The following is a 15,908-nucleotide window of genomic DNA, read 5'->3' on the forward strand; positions in this document are numbered from 1 at the left end:
CGATGGCCAAGAGCCGGCAGGCATAGCTCGCTGGCCCATCGAATCCGACACTGGTTGCGCTTGTGACACGATCGTTTGCAGCTCGTATAACGAAGCGCCTATGTTAGTCGGCACAACGTGTACACAGTTACGTCACGCTTAAATTGCAGCACATTTGATTTCTTTGGCGCCAACAGAAGCGAACGAGCATGCCAAGCGAGCTTGCGATCGCTGGGCGACGATGTAGGCCTAGCTCGCCGGCCGTCTATCCGGGGCCGAGGGTCCTTGCGATGCGTCCGCAGCTCGTAATAAAGCGCCTAAATTCGTCAGCACAATCAATGCCTGAACATTTATGTTTCTCTTAAGTGAAAATACGGTTAGTTTTCCCGGAGCCGTTAGCAGCGATGAGTAAACAGGCCAGTCAGGCGAGCCGCTTCGTATACAGACGATTGCTGGCGCGTCTGCGCTTACCGCGTCGAAGTAGAAATCACGCCAACGATTTACTATTTCGCACAACGTTTTTTGAACTCGCACTCTTTAGAGGTCACTTTATTCTAGGAGTTATTTCGTGTCAGAAACAAGTTGTAGCCCATTTATGCGCCGTCGTCAGCGGCGAAAGAGGCCCGCATTTCGACCAGAAAAAAAAAACAAGACATGATCGGAGCGGCGAGGCACCCGCTCGCCGGCCCCGCCCCGCCGGGTCAACCACGTGGCCATGACGTTCACGCTACCGGCGCTGTCATTGGCTGCGGTCGTACCCGACCGATGCGGCAGTCGCACGGCAATACGTCATGGCTTTTTGCGCACACGTGACCACTTTGTTTACACTCCCGTTTGCCCCACCTCGTTGCTCTCTGGAACCGAAACTTCGTGTGGCCGCTACAAAAAAGACTGCAAATAATTACCTGTCGCGCTCTGAAGTAAATGAGGTTTCGTGCAGTGATTACTGGGTCATTAACTACTTATTAAAGCAGAAAAAACCGCGTGGATTTTTTTTGTGTCAGTACTCCTTTAAAGGGGTTGAGACACCAAATTTTGAGGCTATAAAAAGCATGTTGTAGGCTGCTTCCGTATGCAAGGACACCCAGAACGAGGTATCGGACGCTGCAAACATTTCAAAATAATTTTAATTGAGCTCCAAAGAGTCATTAAAAACTCCTTCTCGTAGTTGAGACCCATCGCTAGCGCGGCAGTTCTACGTCACAGAGGAGGAACGAAAATATTGACGTCATAGCACACCAGCACAAAAACGTGACGTATGATGAGTAGCGATGAAAGGCCGATTACGGAGCCTGCTGAGCCGAGCAACCGAGCATAGCCTCCACTACGACCAAGCTACAGGCATATAGAAATCCTTTCTTAATGCAAAGAAGGGGTAAGGCGTGCAGACACGGACACAAGAGGAGAGAAGTGGACAACACGAACGCCGCACGCCGGCCCGCGAACGGCAAACTGCGTGCGGCGAGTTGCCCTGCGGACGGGCCTTTACACGTTTGAGTGTAACACTAGCCGGCCGACTTCGAAAGGGACCAGGATATGCGGCGTTCGTGTTGTCTGCTTCTCTCCTCGCATAGTCGCGTAGTTCGGCGGCTCGGAGCGGACTCTCCTTCGCTTGGCCTTTCCACGTTACCGGCCCGTCCAAGTTACCGGCACGGAAACTCGCCGCACGCCATTTGCCGTTCGCGGGCCCCCGTGCGACGGCGGTTTTGCTCGCGAACGGCGAGATTTCCTTGCCGTAGAGAGGACGGGCCCGGGACCCATTTGTGCGGCAGCCGTACGGCGAAGCGGCCAATCAGCGACCGAGGAGTGGTCACTCTGGCATCGACGGCAGCTTCACCGCCTCTGATCGTTCGGCGCCGCCGACATCGTTGCCAGGCCTTTTCCGGTTCACTTCAGAGTAAAACTTACGGCGCTTCGGAATGAATCACCGACTCTCACAAGCCGCAATATTTTCTTACCGTTGTTGTCGCTCTTCGCAATAATTATAATAATTGCGACATGCACTTCGAATCGCCAGTGGTTGATCTCTGCTGGCAGAGCACGCGTATGCGCGAGCAGACGACGCAGCATAGTTTTACGTCACTATTTTTTGTGGGCCACGTGACCAAGCCATGTTGCGTTTCCTCCTCTGTGACGTCATAGCATCCCCCGGAGCCCAGAAACCGAAACCGAAATCGCTCGGTATAATAATGCTATTATTATAATATTTATCGGATATATATGAATCCCGCTGTGTGTATCGTGCTCCCTGAAGCATGATGCAACGTTTGAATCAACAAACGCATGAACGAAAATTTTGATGTCTCCACGCCTTTAAACTTCTGCTTGCACACTTGCCAGCTGGTGAGTTCCTCCTCGTGGGTCTTAACCTATATCCATGCCGTTCCCGTGAGGTAGAATAGCAGGTTAGACAGCATACCAGTCTAGTCCCAGTGGTTGTCTGCGCTCACCTGTTCCAATAGTTGAAGCCAATGTTCGACATCGGTGTTGTCGGAGCCGTTAAGGACGACTCGGTTGCGCGGTGGTTGTGCCAGGGTGACGATGTACACCGTTGATGACGTGCTTGAACCATTCTCGCCTTGAGCGTGGAATTGCAGATGGAACGAAGGAGCGCCCGTTGCGTAAATCCGCCGTGCGTCTCAAAGATCCCGCAACCGTCACCAGAATGTTACATATGTAACAAATATATTTGCAGGTTGTTGGGAATGAGCCATTTACAAGATAGTGGGTGAACTCTGCACGATCACCTTGATTTGTCATCTTTGGTGCGGCCCCTCGCTTCTTTTTATGCGGCGCCCTTTGGCAATATAAAAAAAATTGAACAAAAATCAAATAAGCCAGTGATAAGCATGCGTAGAACATGTGCATTTGGAGCAGCCTCCCTCCTAGAGAGGACATAACCTTCTTCAGTTGATATACTTCGTTTATCATATGGAAAAATGAATTTTGCAGATACTGTATGACAAGTGAATTTGACACGCTCTGATTGGCAGAAGTTACATCGTGGTGCATTCATGCTCTTGTGTCTCTTGTTCGTTGTGTCCGCGGCCGCGTCTTAAGCTACCCATGCTCTAAGATCAATATCACCAACAAGACCACATTATAACCATTGAAATCAAGCCTTTGGACTACCTGAAAACAGATCCTATAGTTTCGTTCATCACCAAAAGCTGAAGCCCAGCACAGGAAAAAAATCAGACTAGATGAGCGAAGCATGGAAGATGACTATTTAGAAGCACTGAGTCTACAGTTATCAGGGTACTGAGACATCCACAAAAAAAACGGGGCGCGTTTACTAAGAACGTAGAAAATACAAAGGCACTAATTCATTTCAGCGTCTCAAAGCACCTTGACTCACACCAGTCATCAATGCGGGATTTGCCTTTTTTACGTTATATCTGCACGAATAGTAATTTTTTTTCAAGACATATGAAGGGACTGGAATGTCGTGGTCCGTATTTCAGTCGCCATCAATTTGAGATTACAAACAAAATGACATCTCCAAAACGACCTTTACGCATTTTGGCTGCCGGAACAGATGAATACCCGTATTTTGAAGAGTGGATGCCCCTAGCGCTGGGATGTCGCTACCGATGTCTACATCAGGAGATTGTACCAGTGGATCTGCTGCTGACGGGCACGACAAATGAATCTACTGGTCAGGTCAATTCTAGTCTATGTGACTTCCGCTGTAGGTCGCCTTTCTAGTCACCAAACGTGAATGTGGACATATAGTTAAACCGCCTGGTACCCCAAGCGTCAAAAGTATTAAGAGTACGAAGGTGGATGAATCTGCACTGAAAAATTGTAAAGGACCGCTGGAGTGTCAGGGGTGTAAAAGTGAAGAAAACAGATAAGGAAAATGCACTGCTTTCTATGAGAATGAATTCGCTAAGGTGTTATGGTTTGCGAACGCAAACAACGGGTCTTGAATAATGATAATAACGGCCGCAGAAAGGTAAAAATAACGGGTATGGGGGAATCAGCCACATCCCTGCTTTAAAAATTAAACTTGTCATTTTATTTATAAGCTAGTCTGTTCATCCTCCTATAACAGTTTGTAATATTCAACTTTACGATGCGTCACATGCTCATGACTCATTGAACAAAAAATGAACAAAAATTTCATTGCTTTGGCAACAAATAGGGTACCGATCCATGCACTTCCATACTTGCCCCAGTGGACGACTGAGTTCGGTCGCATCTAGTTCACTCGGAAGACTTGTTTGCACTAGATTCAGCATGCACTCCTTCCCCAATGTGTTATGATATCTGGGGAGGGGGACTGCTCTCTCAAGAAGGTGTAAAAGTGAATCAATTACGTGGATATACGGTGTAGCTTATTATTTCTCCCTTGCTTGTCTGCTTTTTTTTTTTGCTAGGCAATTATGAAGGACGGAGACATCGTTATCACCGGCTTTTCGGCCTATTTCCCCCAAGCGGATCACCTGGTCGAGTTCAAGGAGAAGCTGTACGGGGGTGTCTACATGGCCACTGAGGATGACTCCCGCTGGCCTCCAGGTACGTAAGGGAAGCTTTTTCAATAAACTTAGAATCCCTTGACAAGTTAGAGGAAAAGCTGCAACGCCACTACAAAGCTCAGGCGTGCTGTGTCTTTTCACCAATAACTGTAACGGCACACAATGTTGTATAAACCTCATTCTTTGAACTATAATGTTCCACGAATAGGTGCTACAAGTACTTCAGAAGTTATTTGCAGCCTTGCGAGCACTTTATAGAAACAGAATGTAATCAAGAATTTATTCAAGTACCGCCTGATAAGTCAGTTACCACAATTCTGACGCTGAATACTCATTTTGCAGCTTTTATAACAAGTCATATTTCCTACGAATCGTGCGTCCGTCTGAAGCAATCTTACAGTGCGAATAATTTCAGTGAGTTACAGCGTGTTCGTGATGTGTGTACTTGTACATTTTACGTTGCCGCAAGATGTGCCCTTCCCGATTACTATGTGTTCTTCTTGTTGTGTGCAATTTAGTTTGAGACCACGCACTGTGAAGAGAGGAGGGGTTCTCATTGTAATCTCGCCCAGCTGGCACCAAAGGTCCAATCCACGGATGAACCGCTGTTTGTTCATTCGCATGCTGCAGGGGTTCTAAAAGCGAAGGGCCCTTTTCTGTACGTCGCCAGGTTTTCGTGGCCGTCGGTGCTGCGACGTCGCTGCTGCAGCCAATATGCCAACGCCGCGCAGCGCACTACGCGCGCCGAGCGCGCCGCTGAGTTCCGTGCACCACCACCAGATGGCCCTCGCCTTCGCGCATCCACGGTAGCGGCCGTGGGGTGACAATAAAAATGAAGAACCAGAAATCACCCCTTCGCGAATATACAATAACGGCGGAGGTATTGCGTTGTTAGCCATGCTAGCCAAGGCTTCCGTCTCAGTTTGTGCGGACATTCAATAAACATAAACTCGTGTTTCCACTCATTATGCACTCAGAGAAAACTTCATTGTATATAGACTCCAGCTCGTTCGATCTGCTGCATTCTTTTAGATCTCACTACTGAGATTGATATCAAAAATGCGGTGCCATTTATTGTAAACATTAGCGGAGGCCGATTCACTATGTATCTGCCATAAGGGAGTTGGGGTTGTCGCTTTGCGCTGCTAAGCCCGTGGGCGCGGGGTGAAACCCCGGCTGCCACAGCCGCATTTAGGTGGGGACCAAATGCAAGAACACCCATCTCACGTGCACTAGGTGCACATTAAAGAACACAAGGCAGTCAAAATTAATCCGCAGTACCCCATTCTGGAATGTCTCATAATAAGATCGTGAATATGGCAAGTAAAACCTCCTAATTAACTTACCGTTTAACAGCGTTTCTGTACTGGTAGGTGACCTCAAAAGCAAATATTGCCGAACCAGCTAGCTGCAGTGCGAACATTTGGCGCCCTGCCAAACGTAGCACTCAAAGCGTTCACGGGGCATGAAGCTCAGTGCGCCTATTCTGCGATGCGAGGTGCCCTGGCTTCCTTGTTTTAGTTAATATATTCGCTGTAATGGTGGCTACCAGATTGATCTGCATCTATCATGAGTTTCCCCTAAAGAAGGTGCTTGGGCTCTACGCGCCAAAACCACACTATGATGATGAGGCACACCGTGATAAGGAATTGTAGAATGATTTTCACAACTAGCGGCTGCAACTCGCACCTAACTTTTGATGCGCAAGCCCTCTCGCATTTTGCCTCCTTCGAAGTACAGGTGCGACCTCGAGCTCAGCAGCTAAACGCAAAGGCCTCTTAGCTACCGCAGCCTCAATCCATTCTGCCAACTTTATAAATTGTTAGGCTATTGTGCGTTTTACTCAATGCTTACTGGGGCAGTAATAGGAGTGTTGAAATGGGTTTATTTTCGTTCTAGTAGCCAGAAAAGAACCTGGTCGACTTCCTATACGCGTCGTGGATTTTCGTTCAACCCAAATATCAGAAGTGCACATCTCAATTAGTCCACCAGATATCCCCCGGTCTTCTTTTTTTATTTGTCGCTTAACGCAGGATCGAAATCAAACTTACAGGAAACTCATTTTTTCAATGATATAGAGTAAAACTAACGAAGAGAAAAAAAACTGAACCTTTCTGGTAACTAAACTGCTGCGAGTACCCCGCCCTCCACTGGCTCCTTCAGAATTCTCTTGTTGAAGAAACGCTGGTCCTAATAAATATGAGGTTGCATTTAGCGGGGTCATTTGTGGAATTTGCACATACATTGAAGATGAATTGTTGCGCAAACGAACATTATCTTAATCGCAATGCAAGGTAACCAAACGTGTCATAGCTGGATGGATGTCTCAGAAAATCTAAATCGTCATCGTGGCCCTGTAAAAGTCGATGTCCAGCGAAGCTGTTGAAAACTGTCACTACAACTGCAGAATGGCTATGCAGTGCTTTATAACTTGACAGTGATGGTAGTAACGGTATTTTGTAGTGTTGGCACTAATAAGATCAATCGTAATATTGATAGCGAGCCGCCGCCCATAGTGGTGCGGCAACAATATTGAAGTCAGTTGATAGGCTGGTTATTTTGGCTTGACTATGCTGAGTGTTTTTCGTCTCTGCCATTGCATTTGGGAGTACGAACCATTGATGACAATAGTTCTCTGCCGGCGTTACATCAACTAGAAATCTCGGGATCGTAGCCATAGACAGCTTCACTGTAAAATCAGGAACTTGTTTTCAAGCAAATCCTGTTCTTTGCATGGGCGCCACCTTGAGTTAGCACTGTATGAATCAGTGTCCGAAATCGCTTTATAAGACGGTCTTCTGCCACAGGTAGCGTGGATGTATCGGAGGGCCGATCATGCCACTTATGTAAAATATGTGTCCTTGCGAGAGTATTGATGAGATAGCGTTATATGTATAAAAACAGCTTTCGGTGCTGTCAAGCGGAAGAAGACGCAGCAGGAAAGAAGGAACACCAGAATGATGTGACGTACACAGGCACCTTTCAGGGCGACTTGTCGAGTTAGTGTGGCAGGAGTGCTCATCTACTCGGCGCCCTTTTGCACTACTGCAATATATGAAGGTAGTTATAGTACTGCTACCGTCATGCATGATCATAAAATGATAAGATGTCATATATCCATCGCACTATAGTCACTAGTCTCATGGTTACCTGCAGGGGGTGAGGGAAGTCAAGGTACTTCACGATTCCGGTGCCGGGTTGCAGTAGCTTATACCATGGTAGGATGTAAAAGTATATCAAATCATGCACAGGAAGCCATGCTGACGCATTACACTCCCTCAAGCGTGGAGCGAAGACGGGGTTTTGTATGTATTTGTTTTATTCTATTGCTCAGGCCTTCCTTAGGCCCTGAATAAAAAATGTTGCTGAGCTGTTAGCGTTTACCATACGCAGTCAGCCAGATCGGTTAAATAATTGTTTGTCTTGCAATCAGAAAGAGGCGGAGCTCTTAGTTCATTGAGCTTTGGCACCTCCATCTCAGTGATCAATTACGCCTACCGTCTGACAGCAGAAATAGACATGTACGTCTGACTGATTATTGATGATTGAGCTGCAAAACTCTTAACCAGAACAGGTCACAGAGCTTTACAGTTTTTACAGTCGTAGTTGTATACTAAAGTGAAGACTGTGTAATTGTATTAAGTCCTGTTGACTATTGAGCCAAACAGAGTAATAAAATGACGGGCTTCATAGAAGAGCCATCATCTATTAACTTACATGCCCTTATATTTTAATTAGGTCTCTTTAGGCTGCCGGCTTCAGTCAGCTGCGATGTGCCTCACGTGTTGTACACTCGTTCTCCCCAATCAGCCGTTACAGCGTACGTTGGAGTATTCAGGTATTAGATTAATTCGTCGCTATTACGATGCTGTGATTGAGGCTGTCCTACGCCTTAGTGACAGGCTGCCCTACGCCTTAGTCATAACATAAACAGGACTACAGGACTAATATAAATCATACACATTCTTAGGTTTTATACGAAGGTTTCATTTAGTAGAATGAACTCCTGTACAATGTTTTCACAGCAAGCATTGTTCATAAGTTGCCCCGATTACGCAGGATACAACGGTATGCCAAGAATACACGGGAAGATCAAAGACCTGTCTCGATTCGACGCGCAGTTCTTCAGCAAATACCCGAAGATGGCTCACCTTATGGACCCACAGTTGCGACTGCTGTTAGAGACGTCGTACGAGGCCGTCATCGACGCCGGTTACGACCCGGAGACTCTGCGCAAGCGCAATATCGGAGTCTTCGTAGGAAACACGAGCGCAGAGACAGCCGAGGCTTTCAGAGCGAACCCGACGAAGTGGTCAGGCTACGCCACATTAGGAAGCCATCGGTCCATGTTCTCCAATCGAATTTCCTACTCGCTTGACCTACGAGGTAAGTATATATGTGGTATCATACTTTAAATATAAAAGTCGCGTAGAATCCGTCTCACGATGGATTTTGACGTTAAAAGAACGCTAAAGAAAAACCTGAATCAAGTTATTGTAGGCGAGTTATTCCTCAATAACTCTTCTTGATTTCGCTGTAAAAGGTCAATTATTAAGCGAGCAAACGAAGGTGCAAGCTTCTTTGTTCAGCTCCGCGCCGCCAGTCCGGAGCTGGTACGTCAGTGTGAGGTCATGTATTGCAAGCTAATTTTTTTTCGCGTTTCGGCCATTGTGGTTGAATAATACTTCTCCAATCTTCTCAAGTTTAGCCCCTGACACTTTCAGAATACAATGGCGTTCATGTCTAGTGAAAATGTTTTAAATAGGCCACGCAGCTGACGTCCTCAACATTCATGATATTACCACACACTCGCGCGAGAATTTCAAGGCGGTGTCGCCTCTCGTATCTCGTCTTTCCATCTTTTATGGTTTGGTTAACGCCTCATTATAGTAATTGTAGCTTTTCTTCTATTAACAACTTGCATATTGCCGACAACCTCGTGCGCACATTGGGTTTCTGCTACCATCGTGATGGCTGGGTGTGCGGGCAAGCGCAGGACGCCCGTATCAAGTTTCTGGGCCTCGCGGGCTCAGCTATAGTTCCTGCCGACCGTTCGCTCGTGCTTCACAGTAAATGTCAAGCTTAAGTCCAGCTAAGAGAATTGCGGGCAGCACGAACATGGTTAGGTATACCTTTTGCACAGCTACAGTTCAGCGCTGTCGTGAGCTGCGCGTCAGTCGCCTGAGGATGCGTAGGTGAAAGAGTGACATTTCTTGAGTGACTGATCATATTAGAGGCAGCGGTGGCTGCGACTGTATCACTTCATCACTTGCGAGCCCCATCGGCGGTGCTAGATGACCGCGTTGGGTTTTGACACCAGCACTTTAGGTGTCGTCGCAAGTAGGCTTAATTTTTGTCTAATTGGCTCATGAGAATCAGTAGCGACGGAATACTGGAGAAATCTTGTAGCTGCTGCAGTCAAGGTTTCTTCGCATCACCATTTATCCGTTGCAGCGGTTAACAGCGCGTTCGAGGGGCGTGCGCAGGAAGGAGCCAAATTATATGTTACGTACCCTAGCACAAAGCTTGCGTTTGCGCAAAAGTGTTCGTTGCATGTTATCCAACGAACACTTTATTTGTACCTCACCACAGCAGACCTTCAGTAGAGCCAGAGCGGCCAACAAACTTCGTTCGGGCGCCCTGAGCCCAACTGCACGGCTACCCTTCACGATAGGGCGGGGAACTCCATTTGACCACGCAGTTGTCGGCATTATGCAAGAGGTCTATAGTTGAAGGGCAGTTTACTAACACAGTCACAACCCTTTCCTATTTTTTGTCCCTATATTGATATTAGCGATAAAGGAATGTAACGACACACAGAATGACCACCGACAATGAATTCTCGCTCTTGCTCCACCGAGAGTGATGGTTTCGTCTGCTCAACCCAGCACATTGCTACATGCTGGTTGGATCGCTATGCCATACACAGTAGTGCTTGAAAATAAATTATGGTAGCATTTTTACGTTTACAGAGCGACTTTAAAGTTCTAACCTAATCTAGACCGTCAGTAAATGTAATGGTTTTTCCAAATTTGTTTTCATGACACGTTTAATCTCCGACAGTGTTGTATTTGCGTCAGCCGGAAATATACTCGTTTTAGTGTGCAGAATGTCTTTTTACGGAAAAAGACGGCCCCAGTGCTGCGTGACACACATCGGCGTGCGACATAAATCTGTCAGTGTACTACTCTGGGCATGATAATTTCGCAGGAAGTTCTATAAATCCAACTGGAATGTGTACGCCAGCGGCATACCTTGTTAGCCTCATAAACGATATGTAATGCTGAACTAGCTGCCACTGCCATGGCGGTAGTATCTTTGCTTGAGGCATTAGGCGAAGTTCCAGAAGTGCAACACTCATTTCTTCACACAGCTTCCTCACACAAAGTGAAAAAGGCCGCGAAATTGTAAGGGAGATGACATCGTTTATGGTAGGATAGCATGTGTGATCACAGTTAGAACTGACTTTCAGGAAGCATGTATAACTCAAATATGCCTTTTGTATATTTAGAGACGACTCATCTGGCACTACGTAGAAGCTCTGTATCGACCTTGATCTGAATTTACTATGTACAAGGTTTCAAGTCCTATGCCTCAGTGGCGAACGGGATCTAGAATCTTCAGTTCACTGGGTGCAGCGGAATTATAAACTACGGAGCTGGCAGCCTATTCGTAATCTTGTGGGGCTCTTGTGACGGTTCATGAGGCTCTTGCTGTCACGACCCCATGTTGTATGTGAGGAAAGCTTCAGTAGGTTCATTATTTTGATTAACTTAACTTTGAAGTTCTCATATTAGCAAAAAAAATCGACAACAACACCGCGTGGGAGGGGATGATGAAGAAATTATGTATCACACAGTTATGGTAACGAATATGGAGCCCTTAAAAAGCGACGTAGCTAATATTGAGGTCGCTGGTTATATACTATTAAGGGCGTCAGAGTAAGTACACTGACATTACAACCTTATTTTCAATCATTTCAGCGTTTTGAAGTGTTTTGATTGCGAACTGATAGGACTAGTGCCAAGATGCATACCTGCAAAACGTCACTGCGCAATAACAGCGGCAACACGTGATCGCATGAAATTGTGTTTTACAATATAAGGCGAGCAGCGATTCCAAGGTGTCCTAGGTTAACTAATCCGAATAAGTCTGTCATGTATAATTGCTGTTGCCATGTTCCCGTGCATGAGCGCCTACATATCAATAAAAATAATCGCCAAAATAAAAGAGGTGCTTCTAAGACAGGAGCAGTCAACTCAGCCTTGCTAACAGAGAACCGATGTCTTCTGTTTTGAAATATACGCCTACAAGAAAAAGGCAGAAATTAGCTCAATCGAAGAATGACTCGGTGCAACAATCGACAAAAACACAGCATTTCCTCACCATACCCTTAGCCAAAAATCAAACGTGAATATTGAAAGCTAGTTTTGAGTCTGAAATGACGCCAGGTAGTCAGCTGCCAGAAAACCCAATATTACGTCCGGAATAATTCTACTTTTAGTAGTCAAAAGTAGGCATGCGCTTTTCTGAGGCTTCAGACTAAAACCACTTTCATTTGCCCATTTAGTCACGTTATTTAGGCCAAGCTGGACATGTCCTTCGCGAATCGCAAGGTTGCATGTTTGGAAATCACTCTCCCGGTCATCGACATAGACAGAGTAGAACATACTATGTGGAATGGCCATGTGCACAGATTTCATTTTTACAATGAAGAGTGTACAACTATGAACGCAGCGTTGCGGAACACCAGTTCCTTTTAAAAGACAAGGCCTGGCCAACCCATACATGGAAGGCGCGGTTTGCCAGGCTGCTTTTATTTCAATTTAGCATATAGCCACGTACAGCAATGGCAGAAAGATCTCTGAGAATTCCGAAGTGCCATGTCGTGATGCTTTCTTCTAAATCATGAAATGATAAAAGAGAGAACTGTTTGTGCCCGAAGGCATCTGTAATGTATACCTCAATGCGGACAAGGTGGTCAATCATCAACCTCCCATCTCTGTATTCGCATAGGGGAGGTTATAGTATTTCAATGTTTTCGAAAAGATCAATTAGGCGTCACCATTTTATCACAGAGCGTACACAGACAACTTGCCAAGCTATTGCTTTGTAACTGCTAGTTAAATCCGGGTCTGCCTTGTTTGAGTATTGAAAGTGGAATTGCTCCTTTCCAAGAAGATGGCGTGTATTCAGCCGTCCACATGGCATTCAGGAGAGACAGAGGAGTACTTTCTGGGTTTCTGAATGAAGGTACTTGATCATTTCATACGTTATGTGGTTCCCACTTGGTGTGGACTCAGTACAACAATTGAGAGATAAATGGAATTCATCCATATTAAATGGACGACTGTATGCTTCATCTTACGCACATTTACGTTCAAGACGCTGTCACTCTGCGAGTTTATTTAAATTGCAGGAAAGTGTGCATGTAATGCTAGCGATACATTCAATGTGTTCAATCAGAAAATCTTGCTTATCCTCCCGAATATCACCTTGGTGCCCAGTGTAGGGTGTTCGACACCCGGCCTTTCCATTTATTCAACCTCTTCCATAGATTCGCCTCGGAAGAATTCGTACCTGATATGTAATTTTCCGAACTCTTTGTCGCTTTGAATGTCGAGGTGTTAAGCCTTGTGACTGAAGTCGTTTAAAAAAATGAGATATTCGGCGGTTAGAGAATCCCGAAGCTATCCACAAGCTTTCTTATGACATTTTTCATTCCACATGGCACGTGATGCCTATTTGTGGGTCCGTTAGCTCCTTTAATGCATTTCTTAACTGCGCCATAAATAAAACCTGTTAGATGTGCCACAGTGTCGCCTGTAATAAAAGCGGCAATATCACCTCCACCTAGATGTGTGAGCTCTCGGAACAGTTTCCAGTTGGCTCAGCGGGCGATCCATCGAGGAAAATGTGGCGAGCATCCGTGTTGTTTTGTAAGGTTTAACAAACTTAGGAACTGGTGAGTCCCAAAAGGATTCTTAAGAACGGTCAACACCAAGTACTACACCAGTGTACTCGACACTATGCTTAACACTATGGAGGAGTATGGGTTGTGTATGTTGTCTATTTTTTTAACAAGTACCTGTGGACCAAAAAAAAGACTAATTTTTCAATCACAACTTGTCGTGGCGTTGATGGCAATACGACTGAGACCGTCCGCTGCCCTCTTAAGGCTGCCTTTGGCGTGGCTTATGTGCTTCGCGAATTCGGCAATAAAAGCAAGATGCCAGAGTTCTCGAGGAGTGTGGATGGCACCGCAGGAACGTAAGGCAAAAGAAGTGCTTTGTGGTCGGTAAGAATTATAAATTGTCACTTTTACAGAAAGCGCCTGTAATGCTTCGCCGCGAGGTAGGCCGTGAGGGGCTCCCGTCCGAAAGTACTGTATCGGCGTTCAGTGCCGCATAACTTGCCTGAAATGAAGAAGATGGTGACCCATGCACCATTAATCCAGCGATGAAGAGCGGCTCCCACGGCTTCTGAATAAGCGTCCACCATAAGGCTAGAGCGAGCAGCCAGTGAAGAGTGATGCCGGAGGGCGGCTTGTGTAGGTGCGGCCTTAACAACGGCAAAAGCGTCATCAACGACCGTGTCCCAAGGAAGTGCGGTCGACTCAGATTTTGTAATGGAAAGGAGTGCTTCCAGATGCTGCACCAACTTAGAGCACGCAGGGATGGAACGGCCATAAAAATTGATGAGTCTGAACAAACGACGCAAGGCTACGCGTGGACTTTGGTGTGGCGGATAGTCTATGGTGGCCTGAACAGTTGTCAGTCAGTGGTGATGCCACTCTTGGTGATTTGATGTCCAAGAAAATCGATCTCCAGAACCTCAAACTGACACTTGTCAATATTAATCACGATGTTGAGTGAAAAGTTGCCGTAGATGTGCTTTATGGGTTTGAGAATCGCTGCTCGCGAATAGAAGATGATCGATGTACGCAAAACAAAACAGCAAGCCTCTAGCGATTTCGTCTATGAAACACTGAAAGGTTTGATCTGCGTCAAAAAAGGCCAATTTGGGTAGTTATTGCAGTCTTTGCAATGTCGGCTGGCTCAACGGGGTTCTGGTGATAAGCTTTTGGATGATCGATTTACGAATATATCATTCTGCTGGCTAAGACGGTGCATTCCTGAATATTTGGAATCGGGTATCGGTCGAGAACAGTGACCGCGTTCAGGGGCGCTATAACGCAAAACTATTCCAAAGTTTTCTATTCCAATTCTGCAATCAGCCGACCGCGATGGGTCAAAAACATTTTTGCACCACCCCCACTTCACCTGTCTATCACGCGACGTCACGAAAACCGCGATAGCTCCCCATCTGATATGACGTGTGCACACTGATTGTGCATAATCTGACCGAACAAAACAAAAATAGTTATTTCTGATTCAACGCCTTTCTGCCATTAGCCCTCGGCTATTGGTCAAAAGTTTTCCAGCTGCACCCACTTCACCTGCCTCACATGCAACGTCACAAAACCGCAACAACTTACTGCGTCAAAGTGACGCGTACGCGTTAAAGATGCATTAATATGCCGAACAAAGCTGAATTTTCTTCGGAATAGCCGCAGGCTGCCCCGTTCCGAAAGGAATAAAAGATGGCTGCTGTCGATGGCTCCGGTACTGGCTCCTCGTCCCTACCGGAGAGCATGGGTTTATTTGCGTGTAATAAAACTTCTTGTGTGGCCGTGTAGCCTTTTCTAGAACTTTTGGCACGTTTACGACCTCGTTCTGCCAACTCTTCTTAGCTGAGGATCCGTTTTAGCGTCGTTCTTGTGCTTCCGTTGCGTGCCGCCGCGATTATCGACGAGCCACCGCAAGTTAGGTAAGAGAAAGCGGACCAATCACAGACGCCGGCACCACTCTTCATCCGGTTATCGATATTCAGTGCAGTGGCTCAGCCCCGTCGAATCCCTCTCCACTTGAGCATACTACTCGCCTCTTGTGAGCCAATTAGATAAGACAAGCCGCTGAGCGATATTCCATGATATTCAATAATATTCGTTTTTCAAGCAAACAAAAGTGACCTCCTATGAATGAGGGGATCATTTGATTGGTTTGTTCAGACAACCCTTCGGGTGACCGTTGGATGCTTGCGTCGGTGGTTACGCAAATTTGACGTCAGGAGATTGGAATAAAAATATGCTGGAATAGATTTACGTTATAGGGCCTCAGTGCGCGATAATGACGACAGGGCCACCAGTCGTTTATTCTCAGGCACCATGTATAGTGCTGACGAACACGAGCTCGATGAGGGAGGAATGATTTTAGTGGCAACATATGCTCGAATTCATTTCTGGTAAGTAAGTTTATCAGGACCATATGGGTGGCGGCGCCAGTGAACGGGCGGGCCTATGGTAACAATGCAATGGGTAACAGTGCGTTTAGGGACTTTATCCATTGGAGAATGTGTGGTAATCTCCGGAAACTTGTTCAGTAGAGC

General features: G+C 46.3%; 1 protein-coding gene across 1 annotated transcript in view; it reads left to right on the forward strand.

Moving 5' to 3' along the window:
• LOC142591509 (fatty acid synthase-like) overlaps positions 1–15,908 on the forward strand; it is a 238,068-nt gene that overhangs the window by 60,757 nt on the left and 161,403 nt on the right. The window contains exons 2-3 of the mRNA XM_075703832.1: positions 4,362–4,500; positions 8,520–8,846. Coding sequence (XP_075559947.1) covers positions 4,368–4,500; positions 8,520–8,846 — 460 coding nt within the window. The 5' untranslated portion in view covers positions 4,362–4,367. The remainder of the gene's footprint in view (positions 1–4,361; positions 4,501–8,519; positions 8,847–15,908) is intronic.

Source organism: Dermacentor variabilis, chromosome 8 (assembly GCF_050947875.1).
Source record: "Dermacentor variabilis isolate Ectoservices chromosome 8, ASM5094787v1, whole genome shotgun sequence".
In the NCBI taxonomy this organism is placed as follows: Eukaryota; Metazoa; Arthropoda; class Arachnida; order Ixodida; family Ixodidae; genus Dermacentor; species Dermacentor variabilis.